At 35.2% G+C, this 23386-nt stretch overlaps 1 protein-coding gene across 5 annotated transcripts in view; it reads left to right on the top strand.

Moving 5' to 3' along the window:
* The window catches only part of COL11A1 (collagen type XI alpha 1 chain), a 128921-nt gene that overhangs the window by 34918 nt on the left and 70617 nt on the right, over window positions 1-23386 (top strand). Inside the window, exons 6-19 of one of the 5 annotated variants that reach the window (XM_031505522.3) lie at window positions 6530-6646; window positions 6917-7063; window positions 7256-7351; window positions 9516-9761; window positions 12375-12437; window positions 12961-13002; window positions 13359-13421; window positions 14784-14858; window positions 16173-16256; window positions 16419-16475; window positions 18893-18946; window positions 20367-20420; window positions 20534-20587; window positions 21169-21222. In XM_031505522.3, the coding sequence (XP_031361382.3) occupies window positions 6530-6646; window positions 6917-7063; window positions 7256-7351; window positions 9516-9761; window positions 12375-12437; window positions 12961-13002; window positions 13359-13421; window positions 14784-14858; window positions 16173-16256; window positions 16419-16475; window positions 18893-18946; window positions 20367-20420; window positions 20534-20587; window positions 21169-21222 (1206 nt within the window). The remainder of the gene's footprint in view (window positions 1-6529; window positions 6647-6916; window positions 7064-7255; window positions 7352-9515; window positions 9762-12374; window positions 12438-12960; window positions 13003-13358; window positions 13422-14783; window positions 14859-16172; window positions 16257-16418; window positions 16476-18892; window positions 18947-20366; window positions 20421-20533; window positions 20588-21168; window positions 21223-23386) is intronic. The other 4 variants (XM_085585874.1, XM_085585872.1, XM_085585873.1 and 1 more) reach the window with 4 other exon arrangements.

Here is a 23386-nt window from a genome sequence, read left to right as displayed (position 1 = left end):
ATGAAATATTTGCTTTTTAAAATGTTTGAGTTTTTTTCTCAAGGCCTTACAACCTTCACTGTGCTCTCATATATAAATTTACTGGACACTGATTTTTAATCAAATTGTCTTTATTAATTATACCTTAAGTGCTTCATTGAGATTTCCTTTTTCTTGTTGCATTTTCTTTTTCTTTTGCATCACACTCAAACTGCAGTTTAGTTGGTCCAACAGAGAGGATTTCAATGCCTACTTTTTACTTACAGGATCTCTTCATGCCTTAATCAAATGCCAAGTTTACCCTAAACAAAGTTCAGGAAGAATCAAACGTGTCATAGTGGGATTCACAAAAATAGCAGGCTGTGAATAAAAACATACAACTCATCAGCCTAGAAAAGGAGGACAGATCTTAAATTCTACTCTTGTCTGCAGACTTACCCAGCTGTGCTGTCCTGTTCCCCCATGAGATTCTTTTCCCTCAGCAAGGTCAACTCCTCAACTCCTGCATCCTCACTTCTCCTTTCTTATAATGGGTGATCTGAGGATTTCAAGATGTAAGCTTTGGACCTGATTGGGTCTTTATATTTCTATTTTAATTCAGTCAGTCCCTTTCTTGACCCAAGTGACTGTGTTATATGTGTAAACAAGACTTATTTAACTGGGCAACCTCTACCTTTTGTGTTCAGGCTCTGCAGAATGTGTTTCACTTGGCTGCTGGCCAGGATTGTGGACTCTGTGTGAGCAGTTCAGGCTGAGCTGTTGGGATAGATGCATGTCAGAACCTTCCCTATCCCAAATGCTTCTATTCCCCTGGGATTTGTTCATCAGAACTAAGTGTCATTCAGACTGAAAACAGGAGAGTAGTAGATTAATAGTGTATATCCATAAACTTTACGCTGTTATTTATTGTCATTTATTTCCATCTTCAAGACATGTTTTAATTGAAGTGTGCATCAGCCTTCCTTGTTCTTGCTTGTGGATAGCCATAAATCTCTGTGTCTTGTGATGACCTCAGCGGTTGGCACTACACAAAAAGGTGTTGCCTAAAAGTTCAGGAATCTGGGTTTTTTCACACTGAATGTATGACTTGGTTTTAAGGATCCCATATGGGTTTGAAATTATATTTTAAAACTATCAACACTGCTTTTCTTAAAGATACACACCTATGCATTTCTTATAAATACCTTGTGAACAATCTGGCCTCTATCCTGTTTTCAAACCCCTTTTTACTATAAATGGAAATTTATTAAATTCCTTTCCAGTTCAATCACATATGCTTTGCCAGCTCACAGAAATTAGAGCAGTGACAGACCTAGCCAGTCTTCATCATCCTTGATGTTGGGCAGTATATTTTCTGGAGCATCTACAGGTCTTTTCAAAGGAATCAGCTATCAGGCTTTCAAATCTCCTCTTGGAAGATTATTTTGTAACCTAGTGAATCACATGGTCTGACTTCTGCTGAAGAAATGCCTCTCCAAAGGAAATCAGCTTCATTTATTTTGGATCTATCCCAAACTAATGGATTATTTGGAGACATGAAATGTTTTCATTTAATGAAATTAATTTGGTAAATTAATTTTAAAAGTGCAAATAGCCCCAAAATATCTTGACTTGGAAGCTTCAAGCATCCTTTCAGAATATGTTAATTTAGTGTTCTTTGGGGTGTTTGACTGGTCAGAAAGACTAGTTTTCTGAAAAATGCAGAAAGGTGATTATTTTTATGTTTAATCTTATGTTTATTGTTACCTTTAGAACTGCAGTTAGCTAATTTAGCTGATATTAAAAACTGTGATCTTCCTAGATCTCTTTTTCTTTACACAGATATATAAACTTTTTATATAAGGGAGTAACATAATAAAGAACACTAAGAGCATTATTCTCCTTTTGAAAGAGGATATATTTGGAGACTGAAGATAATGTTCTTATCTCCTTTTATCTCCTTGCTTTTATCACTTTTATGAACAATATAAGGACTCTATGGTAGAAGAGGCCATCCTCATCTTTTCCTCTAGCTTATACATGATTTACCATAGTTTTTAGGAAATGGAAAAATTGAGATGATGACTGTTCTGTGGTTGAGGATTTAGATTATTAATTGTTTTTATTTGGAAATGTAAAGAAAAAAATTGATAAAATCTACATTTTGGATGAGAAGTTAGGTTTTTTGAATATAGATAGCAGAATAATTGGTTTCAAAATTAAGGTTTCCTTCAGAATATTTGGGTTATTTCCCAGTTCAAATAGACTTTGCAGACTGCTGATCCTCTGTTTCTAAAATTCATCTGATGAAGAAAACAGTTCATCTCTTTAATTAGAATTGCATGATGATCTGGTAGTGTAATATAATCACTCTGGTAAAGAAAGCATGAGGTCATAATGGAAACATTTTGTCCCATCAAAAAGCAGCAGGTTTCATTCTTCCTTTCATTTGTAAGAAAATAGTCATATGCAATATTCATTACAAGAATGCCTGTTTAGTAACTATTGGTGGTCTTACCAGAGAAGAAAGAAAAGCAAGAGGAAGAAAATTGCATCACATCTGAAGTATGTGTTACCTGATGTCTCTTAGCTGAAATCCCTTGCTGAGTTTAACCTCTTATTTATTTTGAAATTCTAGATCCTTTTTCCTATATATTCAAGAGTCTACTTACTATCTTTCCTTGATTAGTAGAGCAACTATGATAGATTTCTCTGCCCAGCTTCTGTGAACTAATAGCAGGGCCTGGGTTTTTGGTATCCAAAATGTAAAGAAACTTTCCTCAACGTGTGTTGAGGAGAAACTGAGTGGATCATATCCCTGTCTCTGGTCATCTAATAAAGGTGACCTTTTGGTTGTGTAGCTCCAGAAAAATAAGGGGTATGTGCTTATCTAGTTTTAACTATATAATGTTAATGGCAGGGTAAGTTTGAGTTGCCAGCTTCACAGCAGGTGACTAAAGCTATGAAATCTGTCCCTCATGTTTGTATATTTAGTCTTCATTTACCTGACTGGTCCTTCACTAGTCCTGTTGTGTCATATTAAAAGCAGGGAACAGCCTTCATCAGGTCGAGTTGGTAAAATCATTCTGTGAGTAAATCATATTTCTAAAGTGCATCTTTACATCAGCTAGGGGTGTAGAGATGCATTCCTCCATCTGAACAGATTGTGCCTCAGGAAATACACCTGGAAGATTTTGCATCTATATTTAACTCTTTGCAGCAGGACCCCTGGAGCTCAATACAAAACATATTCTCTGTTTATCAGCTGGTGTGAAATATGAGACTTGCTGTTTTTTCAGAAAAAAAGTCTTGGGAAAGGAAGGGCTGCTAAGAATAAAGTTTATCTTGTAGAACATTTAGGCTACTACGTATTTTCACTTGTGCTCCTTGTGTCAGTGGGGACTACAAAGTGATTTCAAAACTACTTGCATATGGTTTTGGCATAGTGGCCACATGTCCTAGCTTGTAAGTTTGAGAATTTTTGTAATACCCCTCTGATACTGTGCTCTTAAAGTAGAAGGTCTTCACCTGCTTGGCAGTAATCTGACTCCAGCATGGAAACTGTCATTCCCCTCTTCTCATCCATCCCTGTTATTTTATTCTGCATGCCTGCATATCAGTGCAACCAAAATATACTCTTGTATTTGTGATCATATTTTGCATATAAGGAAAGTTTCACTTTCTTTAACAGAAATGAGTGAAGCACAATACCCAAAAGTATTTACTGTGTGATTATGCATGATGCAATAGATCTGTCCACATACTTGTGCTTTTTTGTATGTTTTCTAGTTCTCATTCATAAATTTCTGATTTTTTGAACTAGGCCTCTTAGCATAAATATCAGCTTATTCACTACTTTCTTTTTTAATACTAATATACTTGGCACAGATATTTTTCCATCCTTTTTTTCCCCAATCTACATTTTTGTTTAGTTTATGGCCTCTGAAAAACTACTTGTAATCCACTGATACAATTTTATTAGTCATGTGGTTGGCACCATTCAGCACAGCCATTCAGCTTACCTTGAGAAAAGCCATACTACTGAGACTTGCAAAACAGTTATAATACTGACAGGCACAGAATTATATTTTAATTGTCAGTTGGTCAAAGTGACTGCTGGAATAAATGCTTCCAGTTTCAGAATAGGTTGATAATGCTTACTACAAAGGAATCTGTGTGTCTATATGTTACTGAAACAAACTCCTAACAGCATATTAAACTTAAATCTGGCTAACAACATGGTAGTTCTATCCAAAATGTTGCTCCACTTCCCTATTAAGATATTTGATATTTTTTAACATAGGTAGTGTCTTTTGCTTGGGTTCCAATAAAAATTGCATAGCAGAGTGTTTGATTCATGTTGTTCGGCTGAGGAAGCATTTAACAGTATGAAATTGGTTACCACTGTTAGGGTGGAATGACAGATTTTAGAGAGGTATATTCACTGAATACTTTTTATTTTCCTTGTAGATAAACGTAGTTTGTGTGGACTTCTTTAGAGAAGATAAACAAATCACTTGCAGACATTTTTATAATTTCCAAATATATACTACAATTTCAATGCTATTCTGTGACTATTTCAAAAAGTATTGTTTTATCCATGTGGTTCTTCCTTTACTTCCCTTTTGTGGCTGTTTATGGTGTCCCAGAAGCTTGTCATTGCATTTCTTCTTTGGGTGCCAGTGGCACACTTCTTAGAGACAGGCTGTATTGAGTTGCATTTCCAGAGCTGCACAAGCCAGAAAATGTGCTTTTATACCTTGACACACGTATAAATGTATCATTGTTGCACATGAGGCCCTTCCACTCTACTAGTTATAGGTCAAACATGTTTCATTGACTTCACTGGGTTAGGACTGAATCTTAATTTGCTGAAGACGGAGAGAAAAATTCCATATTACTTTGCCATGATTAAGTCTAAAATGCTGCAGGTTTTGAAAAGTGTAGATACTGTTAACTCTTCGGTTATATAAAAGATACCACTGATGAAATCAAATCATTGCTTACATTATATGAGGCAGATACATAGAGCCCATATACTTCACAAAGAGGATATTCTCCACCTAAAATGACATGTTATTATTTAAATGTACTTTGAAGTGCTCTTATTAATGTGGAATATAGTTTTGAATGAATATGTTACGTCCTTTTATAATGTTTATCAAATCTCATGACTGATCAGTTTATATGTGCAAGGGTAGAAATAAAATCAAAGGACAATTGAGCAAAAAGCATCTGCCTTCTGAAAACTATCTGTCTTCTTTTTAAGCAAAGCTGTTGATCATAGTAAGACTGAGCAGTCACAGGAGTGGAGTAATAAAAACCCATGTAAAAGGATTTTAAAGTGATTCAGGAACAGTTAAACCAATGTTTTGGTCACATGGTAGAATATAGTTTGGAATATGGAGATCTATTTCAATTTGTAATTTCTTCTGAAATGTCCATTTCTTTCTGATAATGATGACTTCTATGAATCCTTAGATTGGTTTGAAAGTGTAATGTACTAATTCTCTTTCTCATCAACATAATGAAACAAGCAGATATTTTCTTCATTTTAAAGACAATGATGCTGAATTGTAACAGGAGAGAGGGATTTCAGAAGGGACAAGTTCACGTGAATATGAAATATTCACATTTGAATATTTCTTCTTAAAGGGAAAGCAAACACTTGTCCCTCTGGCCACAGTTCTTCCTTCTTTTATCTCCCTGGGCACATAAAGAGTAACCAGGAGTCTGCTTTAATTTGCCAGACCAATCAGCTCTTGTAGCTGCAAGTGTGGTAGGAGTGGGAAGATAATTTAAAGCTGCCCTTTCTTCTCAGTTCTGATGAGTTGTACTTGGTGCAAATAATGTGGAGATCAGGATCTTCTTGGCATGGCCAAGAGTACAGCTCAGGAGTTCCTGGCTCCCTAGATCATGCTCACCACACTACACAAGGCAATTCTAAAGCTACTTTCTCTTGTTAAAGTTTGTGTATCAAATCTTCATTTGATAAAAATTATAGAAACAGAGTCATGGAGCAATTTACAGAAGGTGAATCTGAAATGAAATTACAGTGGTGAGGCTTTGCTCAGGGAATTTATACCATGGAACTGTCCTGGTTTTCAATCTCGACATCAAACAAGAGGAAGATAGCCATGTTTTTTTGTGAGCTGTGAGCTCTCCTGTACCTGAAATTATTCATGTCAGATATTGGCACCTCTGCTCTTCTGGTCACCTGAAAAAAATATAAGTAAAAGAGGTATTATTTAAATATATGATGATTCACAAAGATCTGTTGGTGCTCCCAGTAGTCAAAATTATATTTGATTCTTCTTTGCAGTCCAATTAATAAGAGGTTTTTTCCTGGCATTTTTATTTACTTTTTTACTATTTCTGTAGAGTGCTTTGAAAGAAATGAGAAGTTGTGAGGTTTTTCCCCCCAAATGAATAATTATATTCAATTGTTAATAGTGCCTTAATTTTGTTAACCTTTATTCCTAAGTAAAGGTGGAGATACTTTCCAGTATTGCTAATCTAGTTTGCTACCTCTAACATGGGAATGCCTGATATTTTTCCATTTGCAATGTAGTACACACCAGAAGATTTTATCGAATATGACTATGAGTATGGGGATGCAGATTATAAAGAAACTGATTCTGTAACAGAGGGACTCCCACTGTTCGAAGAGACAGTAGCACAAACAGAGGTAACAGAATCTGATCTGTTTGTTGTGTGGTGTCCAGCTGTCCCCTACCACATGGTTTGTCAATTTGTGTCTTTGTATATGAGCTAAATGCTTTCCTCTCACTCATTTCTTTACTTCATAGCTGTAACCCTTGCTTTCAGTTAGAGATGGAAGGTCTCACGGCTGACAGCATTCATCTTGCATTTGGTTTCCCTTCTTTCATTCACCCTTTCTCATTTTCCTTCTCATTATATTTATGTTTTCCCATTCCATCTTTCATAAAATTTGCAGAAGAAGAAAGCCATGGTCAAAAAGAAGAAGAGGACTGTGGCCACTAGCTCAAAGGACAAACTTCAAAAGGCCACAACAAAAAAATTTGAAAAATATGCATCCAAGAAGAAGAAAAGTTATCAAGCAGCAACAAAAGGCAAACTAGGGGTAATGGTACCCAAGAAATAATCAAGATCTTTCCCAGACCAAGACTGGAAGATCTTTGATAATAAGAAAAATAATTACCTAACCCCACTAGATGAATACATCTGGCTAATACCATAACCTGAATAACAACAATACCTCTTGAATTTTTCATACAAGTTTTTTTTTAATAATGTATTTGTCTTTTCATACTAGGCCAACGTTATTGATGGATTTCAAGATTATAGAATAGCTGAAAATGACTATGGGCCCCAGACAGAAGCTCCCTCCAGAGCTACTGAAGCAAATGAGGTAATAAGGACTCTCAGTAAAATACTTGTCCCAGCAGGTGTCATTCATTTAGAAAGTACAAATGCATTTTAAAAGGATGGATTTCTTTGTAAATGATACAAACTCTACCAGCACTTTATGTGATTTTATATTTTCTCAGCCAATATCAGAAACTATTTTCTTGGGCAGAACTCCCATTAATTCTGTAGAGATCTGCCGAATCTTCAGTCTGCAGAGTTCATAATTCTGTAAATAATTCAGTAATATATGGTGTAGGAATGTGGTGTTTCTTCTTCCAGTGTGAATGTGAATGGAGCTATGTCTAGCACAAACTAGGTTAGATATTAGACATAGCCCTCCTGATATAATAGGAAGGGTAGTCTCTAACTTTTCCTGTAATTTTTAAGGTACAGCATAAAAGAAATTAACACAAGACAAAGAATGGCTGCCACCATAGCAGCATATGGAAGTTCAATCAGAAGCCATAATTTCTTTTTCATAGTTCTTCAGCTAACAAAATCAAATCATTTGATCTTTACTTGCTCTATTCAAAAGAAACATTATAATTTGAACTGTCAAAAAAGATAAAATTATTATTTTGACTATTATTATTTTGGCTATTCTTAGAAAGCCACAATAACATGTCAAAACATTATTTTGTTAAAATGACTGCAGCTAAGCCAGTGTTGATTAATATGTTTGCATATTAATTAATGCTAGTATTAGAAAAATGATGGCAGATTTTAAGAAATATTGTTCTCATTTTTCTTTTCCTTTTCCTTTTAAAATTTAGATTGTTGCTTAAAAGATGTACAAAACGCCCCCTCACCTCTTTCCCCTGAATATTTGAAAAGAAAAAGAGTGCCCATTTTTCCTATGCTTTTCCTCTTATGTATCTTGGAAGGTGAAAGTGAGTTAATGTATGCTTTACTCATTTTGCTGTTAAGCATTCTTGTGTTCAGTCTCATGTTTGTTTCTCACAAATTGATCAACAAATGTATCTAAATCGTTCTGTTTCCTGGGCAATTCTAAGCCAATTGTACAATTGTAGAGCCGTAATGAGGTAGATTCAAAGTGCTAAATGCTCTCCTTGGTGAAAGCACTTCTTCATAAAGGTAAAATTTGCCTTAGAATTGGTTCTCATCTGTGTTTATTCTAGCTATAATGTAGTAGTCATACTCCTGTAACTAGTGGAATTAGGCAAGTGTTAAATCAGAATCTGGCCTTCTATTTTAATTCCAATATATTTCAATGATATTAGATCAAGATTTTTTAATTGCACTAGATGTTGATTAGCTTCTGAATATTTTCAAGATCACACTACTTCATATTGTCTGATCATTTTATATTAGCAAGATCTGAACTTCAATTTCTTTCAAAATTTTCCTGTATGCAAAATTATTGAAAGACCTCTGTAATAGAATAATGCAATCCTCCTTTACTTCACAAATGGTTTTGTACATCTCAAATATAGCATTCTTTTAAACTGCTTTAGTACTTTTAAGTTGTTTGCTTGGTTTGACAGCTTACATACTTTAAGATGAAAGCTTAGATTTCAAAAATCTTAAAATTAATCTGAATCATACAGGTAGAAATTAGACAAAAAATAGGTAAATTACCATGGCACAAAACAAGTAATGTCTTTTACTGATAAATAAACTTCAAAATCATTAACAAGAGAAAAAAAGTTTAGCTCAGCATTGGTATTTATAGACAGAAAATAATTGAAATGCTGGACTTAACTAAAGTGATGCTTGCACCTCCTCCACATTGCTATTATAAAAAGATCTGAACTTATTCACTGCTCATTGCATATGTTCATTCAAGAATGCTTGTAAGAGTGAAACCAAGCAGCGAAATTCAGCTATATTTGGCACTGAAGTAACATTACGCAAGCAGTACACATAATACTGGATATATTGAATTCAGTGGTTTTGGAAATAAAAACCCAAAGCATATGAAAACATTACTTCTTTGTACTACTTATACAAAGATCTTTTAATTACTCTGAAAGGCTGAGCTTCCATTCCTTCAGACTCTAATTAAAAGACAATATGCTGTAGTTCTACTGTTCTTTCTTCTTTTGACAAGTCATCATGGTGGATCAGCGTATGCTTACATTGCTTTACTAACAATAACCCACATATTCCTCCTATTCCCAAATCTTTGCTACTGATATGAATAGCAAAATCCTGTTGAAGAAGTTTTTGCTGAAGAATACATAACTGGAGAGGATTATGATAAAAAAACTGAGGCAACTGAATATGGAAGCAGAGGAGTAGACCTCAGTGAATCTGATCTGCTGGTAGATGGAGATTTAGGAGAATATGATTTTTATGAATATAAAGAATATGAAGAGAAACCAACTGATTCCACTAATGAGGAGTTTGGTCCAGGTGTTCCTGCAGAGACCGATATCACAGAAACAAGCGTAAGTTGACTGGAGGCATCATGCAGATTAATCTTATTTAGCAATTCTTTTATAATTGTACAGTCTCAGAACTGCACAGACCCTGATCCACATTAGATATATTCTCCTTGTACATATTAGATATATTCTCATTTCCAATAGCCTTTGGATCAAGGCCATCCTCTTGTTTTAGTAAACTTGAACTTTTTATTTTTATCACATAAGAGTTTTGTCTCATTTGCTGAAGGGAGTAAGGGAGGGTGGAAGATGGGAGGAAAAGGAAAGAGGAAAGGAAATTAAAAAAATAAATTTCTAAATGAACAGTTTTAAAAACCTTTCTAAACTAGAGCTAAAGCTGGAAAGAACATAAGTTCTAATGCAGGTACAAGTGCTGTAATTAATATTTTTATATTTTTTCCTTAAGAAATTGAAATATGTGTAAGTGTCTAGAATCCTATGGCTTTTGCGGCTTTCCAAGAAGAAAATTCATGAGTGGGAAGGTTAAGGCCTGAACCCTTTCATGAAAATAAGTTTAGTCAATGGTGACAGGTTTATGGTCTTGCAGAAGTGATTTAACAGGTCAGTATATATAAAGATAGATAGGGTGACATGCTGGATCCTGTGAATCATGCTCTGAGTTTTATAGCTCTCTTTCTCTCTGACTTAATCATAGGCTAAACAGCAGGGCTTTAACTTTCCTTTAGTTGTGCCAATATCCTTGTTTATCAGTTTACCAGCTGTGGATGCTGCAAAGAAAATGAATATGGCTGAGACTGGAAGGAAAAGAATTTCCCATTTGGATTTTTTAATTGGGAAGACCCTGAATATAGTAGACAAAGATAATTTTGTTTGCACTATTTTCTGTCTTATCTTTATTTTCTCCTCACAATGTCAAAACTTCAGTTTACAAAGGATCCAAGAAATAACAGCAAATGCTGTGAGGTTGATTTCTCTGCCAACCTTGAAACCCATCCTTCTGTATTTCATTTACTGCTCTTTTCTATACCCTGTTGGGGTCATTGTATTTTTTAATGATCCTTATCTGTGCAATGTGATACAAGTGTACTCTTTTCCTTCTAGCCCAGATGGGGACACTGTGGCAGAATGACACAGAAAAGGTCAGATTATCTGTGAAGCAAAGAGCCCATAAGGCACCATTTGTGCCTGCATTAAGCAAATGACGGTGTAGTCTCTATCCCCTGGTGTAAATTTCAACTTAAAATGCCTTGATACAAAGCTGAAGGAGTCAGGAATCCTGAATTAGAATACAGGTTCTGGTCTGTGCAAGCTTTATTACAGTTGTCATCTGCTGAGTCAGACATATGTCATTTTCCTTTGGCATATGGATGTATTTAGAATAACTGAAGTTCTACCTATGATAAAAAAAAGCAAGATGTAAAGTACTCAGTATATGCGAACTTTCAAAAAGGGGAAATATTTCCAAAGATGGAGAAGATGGAGACCCTGATGTCATTTTTTACAAGTAATTTATGTCAATTTAATAAAACATGATTGCCTATACCTCTTGCTACTTGATTTTTATGAACTACCAATGAGTTTATGAACATCATTACTAGTGAGATCTGTGCCTTTATAAGTCAGTGCAAAATGCACAGTCTGTGAATCTCTGTTTTTCCATTCCAAAATATTTTGTATTGACATACTGTAACATTATCCTTACTATTCTTACTAATCCTCAGCTATTTTGTAGAGTAAATGTTGAATCACTCTATTGAAATTTTTTAAAAAGCACATTTTAAATTTCAGGCTGGTCAGAACTTAATTTCTAGTAGATATGTTAATGATCAAAAGAGATACTTCTGAAGAAAAATACATTATCTCATGATTTTAAAAAAAATCTGTTTCTTTTTCTTTGTTTGAAACTTGAGTCTGTTTCTTCCAATAGGATGTGTTATTGACATATTGTTTTAGATACTTCTGTTACCCTAATCCTGAATCCAAAACTTCCCACAGAGCTGGTCCTCAAACAATTTTGCAGTTGATGCTAATTCAGGTAGTGATGAGGCATCATTGATTATCTGTGAAATATTCTTAGTGTCCACAGTGCCTCTTATCTCCTTTCTCGTTTATGCCAGATCTTTCTTAGGTTGGTTTACATGTTGTGGATGTCTCGTTAATGAAATGAGGAGCTTGAAAGGTACGGTCCATACTGGACCGAGATCTTTCTTTCCATCTTACTTTAGGCTGCTTAGTTCATAAAGCCATGAAAAATCATTGTCAATTGCCAAGAATATTTCCAATCAAAATAAGATAAGAAACAAGTCTGTGACTTGCACACAGAAGATTCTATTTTATTCTATTTCTATTTTTTAGACTGTATTTTCAAAGTTCTAATGTAAAACATGGGATAAACACTCATGGGATGCACATCTCATTCCAAAAGTACAAACTGACAATATCCAATAATGGAGAAAGCATACACACAGTTTTTGCATTTTCCATTTCTCATGCATTACATATTTTTGATTTATATGGTTTGTACCTGTGATGTACTTTTTATAGTACAGACCAATTCCAGCTTTAGCTTTCAGTTACAGGTTGCTGCAATTCTTTATTGTACCAGGTCCTTAGACCTTCTACTTACTTTTGTTTCTGGGGTTGTTTACTGGCCAGGTGACAGGACATGGGGCTTATGGAGAAAAAGGCCAGAAGGGAGAGCCAGCTGTGATTGAACCTGTAAGTACAGATGTCAGGGAGTTTTTCAGTAGCACTGTATAACAAATATTCACTGTTAATGCATTATTATGAAATGTTGTTGTTCATGATAGGATGACAGCATCTACACTGTCCATGATCTCTGAAACAGTCCCTGTAATGTGGATGATATAAAGTAATTACTGACAGTGGCCTGTTCCGGCTACTCCTTTGGTTACTTGAAGGACTAACTACACGTTCCTTAAAAAAAAAAAGAGAATCTTCTACAGAGGAAAACAGGTCACTGATCTGATCTTCAGGCCATCTAGTAACTACATCCTGGACAGTTCCACCAAGAAAACTTTCAGCTTAGGGCAAGGAAGCCTTCCTCACTTTTAATGCCATGCAACGGTTCAGATTCTCATGCTAGGAACTGTAGAGAGAAGATTCCAGGAAAAGATTATCAAAACACTAAGAAATGTTAACTTTAGTAGTTCAGCTAAAAAGATTTTTTATGTTTTTCTACAAAATAATTAATGTAATATTGTGTTCCACCCAACCCTAGGGTATGCTCATTGAAGGACCACCGGGGCCAAGAGGACCTGCAGTAAGTATTTGAATCACAGTTTCCTTTATTGCACTTGATTTATGCACTGTGCTTTTCTATTCACAAGTTAACACAATATTGATCTTATTATAGTTCCCAAATATGTATCATATTTAGGACTTTTAGAAGGGAATAGAAAAGGGTCATCTGTAGCATTTTCAGTGACAGCAAGCTATAAGCTGATGGCATGTGAAAAATCTAAGTTTTGAATGTTGACTATAAATCTTTGTAATAAAAAACAATATGCTGCTTTATAAATTATTTTATCCAAATATGTGTTCATCATAACTTTTGAGAGAAAAATAGTTTGAAAGTCTTCAAGCATTCAGCATAATTATGTTATTCATTTTCTATAGGGTTTTACAGGTCCCCCAGGTTTACAAGGTCCTGTTGGTCCTCCAGGTGACCCTGGTGAAAGGGTAAGTCAACAAACATATTATCCCATGCATTCATAGGATATCTTGTACTAATTGCTACACAAGGGTGAGTTAGACCCTGATTTGATATAGATCCACATATGTTAGAAACTTCAGTGGAACTGAGGCTGATTCATTCAGCTAAGCAAATTAAGTGAGAGTCTGGACAAACATTTTCTTAGTGGTAGAAATACAAGAAGATGTTTAAATTCTGGTTTGTTAGTATTTTTCTGGTTTGATTTGTTTAGAAATATACTAAAGTAATAGATACAAACATTTCATACAAATCTGAATGAATTTTAAAAAATTTTGTAAGCCTTTTCCTACTGCCACTACTAACACAATTTTAAAACAGCCTAAACATATTTATTTGAGAAAAATATGGTACTAAAATGCTTTCCTGTGTTTTAGGAGAGATAGTTTACTGGTCAATCCAGCATGTTCATGCTGTATTCATATATGAAAGATGTTAAGATGCTATCACTTCACTGTATAATGAGATAATATTAAAATCCCAGCAATGCTTTACCTTCCTAATAAGTCAGCATTCACACTTCTTTCATATTTCTGTCTGTAGATTAATTAAATATTCCAGAATTTGAACTTGTAAAATGGAAATTTTAACACCTAGTAAAGGAATAACTACCAACAGTACTTAGTTTTTAACTGGCTGCTTACTGAATTCATCATGAGGAAATTCTTGACTAAGCACGTCATGTGCCTGTCACAGACCAGACACGACACAAATATATAATTGCAGCAATTAGGCTGGGAGGAGAATGGACTGAGAGCAGCCCTGCAGAGAAGGACTTGGGGGTGTTGGTGGGCAAGAGACTTGACATGACCCAGTAACATACACTTGCAGCCAACCGTATCCTGGCTGCATGAAAGAAGCGTGAGCAGCAAGTCAAGTGAGGTGGTTCTGCCCCTCTGCCACTCCTCTGTGCCTCTTCTATGAAGACAGGCTGAGCTGTGGGAGAAGGCTGCAAGAGAGGGGCAGAGAGACTTTTTACAAGGGTCCATAGTGATAAGACAAAGGGGGAGGTTTTTAAATGGAAAGAAACCAGATTTAGATTAGATATTGAGAAGAAATTCCTTATACTGACAGCAGTGCGGCTCTGTAGCAGGTTGCCAAGATGGCTGCACCATCCCTGGAAGTGTTCAAGACAAGGCTGAATTGGGCTTTGAGCTACCCAGTCTAGTAAAAGTTGTCCCTGCCCATGGCAGGGAAGTAGAAACTAGATCTTTAAGATCTTCTCCAAGCCATTCTATGAGTATAAATTTATGTAAGTGACTCAAAAGGTTTCTCTTACATTACTGTCTTCCTTTTCTCACCATTTTTGTCTCATGTCTTTTTTCTTTTAGGGTCCACCTGGTCGCCCTGGTCTTCCTGGTGCTGATGGTTTAGCAGGTCCCCCAGGTACCATGTTAATGTTGCCGGTAAGTTGTGGCTACAGGGTAAGCAGCCTACTAAAACTGGAAGTGTCTTTCAAGAAATGTATAGGTATTTTATTTTTTCATCTAATTTTGTCTATGGAATGAGAGAACGATACAGAATTTCTTTTATGGCATAAGCATTTGAAATTCATATATATGGTGCCTTTTTTTTCCTCAAAAAACCCTTATGCTTTAGGTCCTGTATGGCTGACAGACTGGGACATACACGAGTGAATTACAGACACTGAAAACCGCCTTATATTTTTAACAGTAACTGTGTTTTGCTACTATATGTCCAAAACAACGAGTCTGCTGTTGTACAGAGAGCCTGTACTCCCAACAGGCTTGTGTGCTTTCAAGTCTCATTGACATGTAGATTTTTAAGTATTCCATGCTTCAAATCAGACTTCAGTGTCCTCTTTGAAGAGTCAGTGCATCCTTTGAATAGAAATATATGCACATAGCCAACTCTACTCCCACTGGAGTTAAAGCAAAACACCATCTGTTTTAGCAGGTGGAGGAACAAGCCCAAAGCTGTTAAAGTATCTTGCAGCACTGGGGTACGAAAATCACTTGGAATTAACTATTCCTAAATGTGTCTATGGGTGAAAAAGATCTGTGTCAACTCTGGGTGTAGGCAAACTGGACAAACTGTTGTGGCAGTGCAGGATTCATGGCCCTGATACCCAGTGTATGCCTTTGGAAAGCTGTGCTTCTTGCGGCCTAGCATTTCTGCAACATTGCAAGCCTTGTGCCAGCAGTTTCATTAGCAATAGCAGTGCAGGAGCAAAGGAATGAGCACTTTAATTTTTATTCTATAGTTTATTTGGAAATTGTCAGAAATTACACAAAACTGTTGTTTTTATTTTATTTTATTTTATTTTGTTAGTTACCAAACAATTTTCACATTTGCATCTGCCTTAAATTAAATTCCATTTTTAATGTGAGTAGCTACTATTGTATAGAGAATTACTTCATTTTGGTGCATATTTTTATTGACATTTTTGCAGGCAAGTAAAAGTCTATTTTGGCCTCTATTAAATAAACAAGCAAGCAAACAAATGAAAACCAAAATCCTATTAAATCAGGAAAATATTTGCTCATAAGAGATTACATTTAGACTTCAGTCGCTATCACCAATGACTTCATACTCATGTTGGATGCAGTGGCCTCCATGCAGCCATCTTCTGAAGTTAGCAGAATAAACTAAAGAATATGACCTTTTGACTTTGAAGCTGTTTGCACCATTGCAGCAAGTAACAAGTATAATTTAGATTTGATGAATTCTAAATCCTTTTCTTGTTTTGGTACTTGCAGTTCCGCTTTGGTGGAGATGGTGAGAAGGGCCCAACAATCTCAGCTCAGGAAGCTCAAGCACAAGCTATTCTTCAGCAAGCTAGGGTGAGCAGGAGTCAAAACCCAATTTGTTTTGTATCCTACAGGATGTGAAGTCAAAGATGGGGGTATTTCCTAACACATTCTAAAACTCTGTAAGTATAGAATATGTATGCTGGCTGGCAGCTTTTTCTTGACACCTGATGTTCTGTTTGTTTGTCTTCTCAGATTGCTATGAGAGGTCCACCTGGTCCTATGGGACTCACTGGAAGACCAGGTCCTGTGGTAAGTAGACAAAACAGGGGCACAGGCTTAAGAACATGGTTATGTAGCCCATGGATCTCATTCTGGCCCTGCCTACCCCTCTGTATTTGTACTTGTTTTTTATTTATTTGAAATTAATATGATATAATTAAAGCAATAGTTTGTATACTTATTCAAGGTCTGCAATGCAACTAAATGAGTTTTTATTGTAGGTTTTGTGGTGTTCAGACAGAGCACATTGCTGGACTTACAAAACTGGTGAATAGTTTTACATAAATATCCCTCTACATTCAATCATCTCTGTAATTCTATTAACACAATTTGTTGTAGTAAATATGAAACTCTACAGAAAGAGATACTAAAGCAAGAGTTTGCAGAATCACCTTTACTCAATATTTAAGCTAAATCTGAAAAGTTTGTAAAAACCTTTGCTATAAACAATTAAGAGCCACAGGTTTCTAAAAGAATTAGTCATTTTTATTTCATTCCTGACTTTGATTCAATTGCTAACACCAAATGATCTGGAAATGGCCCTGTGTATGTTAAAATATCTTAGTATTTGTACAGAGTGTGTACACTTGTATTTTTAAGCAGATCTATACAAGAGTTATTCTTTTCTACAGTAATTTTTCTAAAGTAAATAGTAGCTACCAAGCAGAGGATCTGGCTCACAGACTCCTAATTCATCACAACTAGGTATGCAATACTTAAAAAGAGTCAAATACATTTGGTACATATAACAAACTCATACACTATTTCCATCAATGTATTTAGTTCAAGAGACCTGCAGTATAATATTCAGTCTGTACAGACAAAACTCGGGAACTGCTGTAAGCAAGGAGGACTTTGCAAAGACTGGTATGATACTGACAGTGAGTTGGATACCTTTAGCAGAGGTATAACCTGCCTTCATAGTCATACTTTTATGTTTTAAAAGCCTTCATGAATTCCTGTATGTAAAGTTCAACAATATTAATAGTATTAATAGTTGTTTTACTTCTAAACCACCAGGAGGCTGTAGAAATCCAACTCTTTGATCTAGAAACATTTTTTGCCTACAGCTCCAAAAGCAAGTTTCTGGGTCTGTATACTGTTTTTCTACTCAGCTTCTTTCAAGAACGAAAAACTTGGAGTTTTTAGTCTTTATATGCATTTTATTTGGTTAAATTGATCAGTAGCCAATAAGATACATTAGTAATATATTAGTTACTAAAGATCTTAAACATAGCAGTGTCAAAGCTCCAGTCTAGCATCAGCTGAATCTGGTCTTCACATCCTCAGTTAACATAGCATAAAAAAAATGTCTGCCTACAGATACTAAATGTAATCCATTATAATAAAAGCAGAGCTTAAATCAGAGAAACCCCAAGAGAGAATCTCAGCCTACCAAAACCAATCTTTTCTCCATTGCCAGTACCAGTTTGGGATCTGATTTTCTTGCTTAGGACTTGAACTAATACCTGCGAGTTCAGTGGGGATCTTTCCACTCTAGGATGTGAGACTCAGCACTAAGCCAAGCCATTAGATTACTTCTTTCTTCCAATATTAACATAGAAGGATTATCAGTTTTCAAAGGTCTGCAACATTTGTTTCATATTAAATATATACTTTGAGTCACAACATGTTTCAATGATCAAAAATGCAACTATTCTTTTGCACATAGTAACAAGCTCCCATATCTTCTTTTCCTGACAGTGTGCTCTATGTGTGCATGCCAGGATTTTTTGGTTTGTTTTGTCTGTTTTTGTGAGACATCTTACATACTTTAACTAGTTCTGCCCCTGATTTCATGCATAGTGTGAATGAATATGTGGTCTTGGCCTGTTTATGATTAAAATTTACTCTTAAAATTTGTATCTTCATTTCATAATAATATTCATTATTATATATGATATGATATGGAAGTTATATAGATTCGCCACTTCTTCAGGGCCAGCGGCACAAAGGACTTGATTAAAACATCACAGAAGTTCATTACAAGACTAGACAGGGTATTTTTCACTGACTACAGTGATCTTTGGATGGAACTCTGAGACAGGTTTTTTTTTTTCTGTACAACATAGAAATAAAGGTTAAAAGGCGGCTTTCAGCTCTGTCTTATTCCCTACAATGGATGCACTGCTGATTGCATTACTTGTATTCTTACTGTGCTCATATATAGCTCTCAAATAGTAATATAGAGCAGAGGGCTACATTTTGCATTCAAATCTATGTACGTTTTCTTTGGTAAGAGAAATATTTCTGCCCAGTGTTTAGACAATGATAAATCAGATAAATCTGTAGATACAAATGGTGAATTCACACCTTCTGATGAATAGAGGATTATTTGTTATTTCTCCCTGTAATTCATGTATGGAAATAGAAAGTAACTTATTAATTTAAAGAAGCTTTTCTATGCTTAAACAATATTTGTTGTTTTTTTCTTTTTTTTCATCAAGGGTGGACCTGGAGCAGCAGGTGCTAAAGGTGAAAGTGGTGAACCAGGCCCCCAGGTAAAATGATATTCCCTGTTATGTCTGAGCATGTTTTATCTTTAAGAAAATTTATTCATATCAATTAGAAGAAATCAATCAATTATATGCTTCCTGCATGCAATTGAAGAAAAATATCCTTCATGATATTATCTTATCATTTCAATAATTTGATCAATATTAAAATTGTAGTTAAAATCAATTGTAGTTTGATTGTTCATTCTGACATATGAAAGTAACAATCTTTGTATAACAAAGAGCATTTATCACATGTAGAGTGTCATCAGTTGAAAACCTGTTTTAATATTGTCACTTCAGGCTTTTTTCTCTGTTCAATAATGGTATGTTAGTCTGCAACTGGATGACCTTGGTCTCTGAACTTATCAGATCTCATAAGGTGAGGGAGGTTGAATTTTGTCAGCAATTAAACAGGATATTTTCTCTATATATGTGACATAGCAAGAATAAATCTTTATGAATCTGTACATGTTTTGCTTCTCAGCCTACTATTATATCAACTTCTCCACAGTGATGTCAAAGAGCACTGCAACACATGGAAATGTTTCAGTTTAAATCTAAAATCAATAAGGAGATTGTTAAAGAAATAATGAAATAAGTATCCCAAACAATGATTTTGCCAGATCTCAAGTAGTATCATGGATTTGATGTAATACTAAGTGCCTGTCTTAAAACTGTACATGGACACTTGCAGTAGAAATATAAAATAATAATAAAAAAGAAGCATTCTGAACAGTTGTACAGTCTTTAAGTAAGTTTGTTTACTTGTTTTTTTAATATTTTTTTTTTATTTTCTTACACAATATTTGTGAATGGCTTGTCCTTACCATTGCTTTTTTTCACCTGAAAAAGCATTTGGATTGGGGGTGAGAAAATTTTCCACAGTTACACCCATACAGTCATCAGCAGAAGTTTGGAAAGTGAAACTTTTTTTGGTCTGGGATAAATTGGTCCCTCTCTTGTTAAACCCATGTTGTGTAAAGCTAAGACAGCATGTGAGCTCTTTACTAGCACAACTCTTGTTTGTGTAGATATCTGAAATAAGCACTCTTTAGTTTTCACAAAATAATTATAAAGTAATTATAATTATAATAAAATAATTTTGGCATGAGAGGAAGAAGGTTTTTCAAACTACAGGACTGAGATCTTTAAAGTCATTAAAAGAATGTAAGGAATTTACATGGTAACTTATGCCATGTGTAGTGCCATCTCATGAAAATTGTTAAAATTCATAATGCTAAGGCCAGTTTGGATGCCTGTGTACTTTTAAAAGTAATGGGAATCTGGGAACCAGAATTCATCTCCTAGGGGAAAAAATTCAGCTTTGTATAGAAGAAATCTTACCTTGTTCTTGAGGTGAGTTTTTTCACTAGCTTTTTGCTGACATTAATGGAATTCTAAATATTATCCTCTTTAAACACAGGGTCCTCGTGGTGTCCAAGGTGCCCCTGGTCCAAGTGGAAAAGCTGGCAAAAGGGTAGGTAGCATATAGATCAGTTCTGCTCTGGATAAATAGTTTTTGTTTAAATGTATTTAAATATTAATTTATTCCATTGCATTTTCAAATGTTTACCCTTTTGGGTTTTTTAGGGACGTCCTGGAGCTGATGGTGCCAGAGGAATGCCAGGAGAACCTGGTGCAAAGGTAAATAATAATGAGACCTGAGGCTTTAGTTCAGTCTTGGAATGTTCTAGACAGATTTTATGTGGGTACCACAGTTTCATCCAGGCCAACCCAAAATTCTCCTCTCAAGTGAAAATACTGAGGTTTCAGATAGCTGGGTCAGATGCAAGAGCTGAGAATGAATCATCCATTTAAAATATGGTAATTAATGGTAATTCCTAGTAGTCTGACTTTGAAGAAATTTGATTCTTGGGGCATGATTTCTCTCTCTCTGAGTTAGTTTCTAGTTACAGAATATCAGTAATAGTAAAGTCAGTTTTTCAATTGCAAAGTGCAGCTAGACTCAGGCTTTTAATTTCACTGTGAAAATTCTTTTTATAAATAGCATAAGTACAGTACAGTGAAAAAGCTGTGGCATCTTCTCTTGCTACAATTTATAGAAACAAATTTTGTGAGTTTGATCTATATGCTCAGCCCCGTGTGTTTCATTCAGTAACAGAAGTGTACATACCACCCAAGGGTAGAAACTAACTTTTAGGGAAAGTCACTATTTATTCAGACAATTTAACAATCATTTACTAAAGTTGTGATTTCTTTCCAAGGGTGACAGAGGATTTGATGGTCTTCCTGGCCTCCCTGGTGACAAAGGTAACCGGGTAAGAATTAAATTATGTACATTTATACAACACCAAACTAAAAGAGTCCTAGAAATAATTCATTATTTATTAAGAACAGCACTAAGGACTGAGGGAAAAGTTAAAATAATATCAACTTTTCACTCTACAAATAATAGCTGTACTATCAGGCAATGTATTCCTTGTGAAACTTTTGAGTAATATCAATCAGTAGACAAAAAATATATAAATTTATAGTTTAAATATATTTGCAGAATTTATATCACATCTTCAGCTAGGTTTTGCTCTAATTTTTCTTAGTTCAGGAATTTGCCTATTGGACTTCAAGTCATTGCTCTAAAGAGTAATAAGGAAAGGAAATCAGCATGAAGTTTCTGTATCAGGATCATGCCAAATTTCAAGTTGCTTAGAAGTTTGCTCAAAAAAAAAATGGATATGAATAATTTCAAACTAAATTGTTTAGTGGGGCTTATTCCAACAATGGCAGCTAAAGAAAGGTCACAGTCAAGTCAGATAAATTAGGAAGATTTTAGTAAAATTTAAAACAACTAAAATACTTGTTCCTTTTGGAATAAGTCTATGGAACAAATCTATGGAATGAGACTTCATCTTTCCCCATAAAGTGCAGAAATAATCACAGCCAGGGATTTCTGCTTCAGATTATACTCTAATGTAGGTGCTAGCACCCTGCTGAGTGTCCCTCCTTTACTGTTGTCCTGGTAAGTGCAGTGCACCATGAAAGAAACAGTGAATGGGAATGTCATCAAAGCCATTTCCAAATGTGCTAAAGCTCAGTGACCAAGGAATTATTACCTCACCTCACCTTTCAGTGGGTAAGCACAGTTGTACTTCCTAGAAAAGCTCAGCAATGCTGGCTACCAGACCCTAATCTAGTTCTTTTTAATTGCATCTAAGGATATCCTTGAGTTCTGTTTGCAGTGGATAAAGAATGTCTGCAGTCGTGAAGAATTTTTTTACTCCTCTTTCAGCATCCCTGTTTAGGTAAAGAGTGTAAAGTAGTCAGTGCATCCCATAATAGAAGAAGCATGCTCAGCAGGCCAACAGCAGAGGGGGCTCGGCATTAAGCACTTGCCACCTGCATTTGGAGGGCTGAACAGAAATTTGGCCTGTAAGGCACTATGTGTCTGCTTTCCAGCCTGGAAAGTACCTTCCAAGTCATAAAGAAATATTTTTTCAAATATTCATTTTTTTTTCCATATTTCCATCCCAAAATTAAAAATGTAGCAGACATGTCCTCTTCTTACCCCAAAAAATAGAAAAATAAGTTTGGGTTTAGATTTTCAAAATAATAATGAAAATAATGACTTATTTTCATATTCTTCCATCCCACTATTTAAAAATCACCACATTCTTGTATGCACTGTTGTCCTTGTGGAAATAGCTCAGTCCAAAGTCAGATAGGATAGTTACAGCTCTGAGTCTTATATACTGACAACATATAATGCAAATGTTCAGCTCTCTTTGGCTTGCAATAATAAACAGAGCAAGATAAGTGAAATACTTGTGTTGAAGCTATATTTCAGCTGTAAAAGAATCAACATTGAAAAGCCTAACTTTAGAGTAAAGTTTCAGGACTGATTTTAGAATTAATCATATTGGACATATGAGTTGCAAATGGAATGTCTCTCTTAGAGTATGTCTCTGTCAAACACAAGTTTTCAGACAGGAGTTACTGAATGAGATTCTTGGACTTCCAGTGTAGAACAGATCACATCACATGAAGTCATATGTCTTTTAACATCATTATCTGTGACTGAACTTTTCTTATTTAGATTTACTAGTTGCACAACTCTTCTTCAGTATAAAAGTAAGACACTTTAGACTTTTAAAATAGGCCCAGGGAAAAAGAAATTCAGGCTTTAAGAGAACACTTGAAGGAAAGAAAAGGAGCTGAAAAACTGAATGCTCATAATGATAGGAAGTTTTGTTCTTACTGAATGACAATACTGGACACTGGATGCACACTCCTAATCTATATCTAAGTACCATGTGACTGCAAGAAGAGAAAGTTCATCCTAAAGGGGATGACCTATTTCAGTATTTGAAAGCCTAAGTCAGTCTTCACCTGAATATTAATTGGAAGCCAGAGGAAAGACCACACCTCTCATGCGTGGTGTCATTTAACTTGTAGAAAAACAAGTTAAATTACACTTTCAGAAGTGTC

The sequence above is a fragment of the Lonchura striata genome, chromosome 8 (assembly GCF_050655825.1).
Source record: "Lonchura striata isolate lonStrDom1 chromosome 8, ASM5065582v1, whole genome shotgun sequence".
NCBI lineage: Eukaryota > Metazoa > Chordata > Aves > Passeriformes > Estrildidae > Lonchura > Lonchura striata.
The sequence above is the reverse complement of the archived record's forward strand: the minus strand, read 5'-3'. Positions and strand labels throughout refer to the sequence as shown.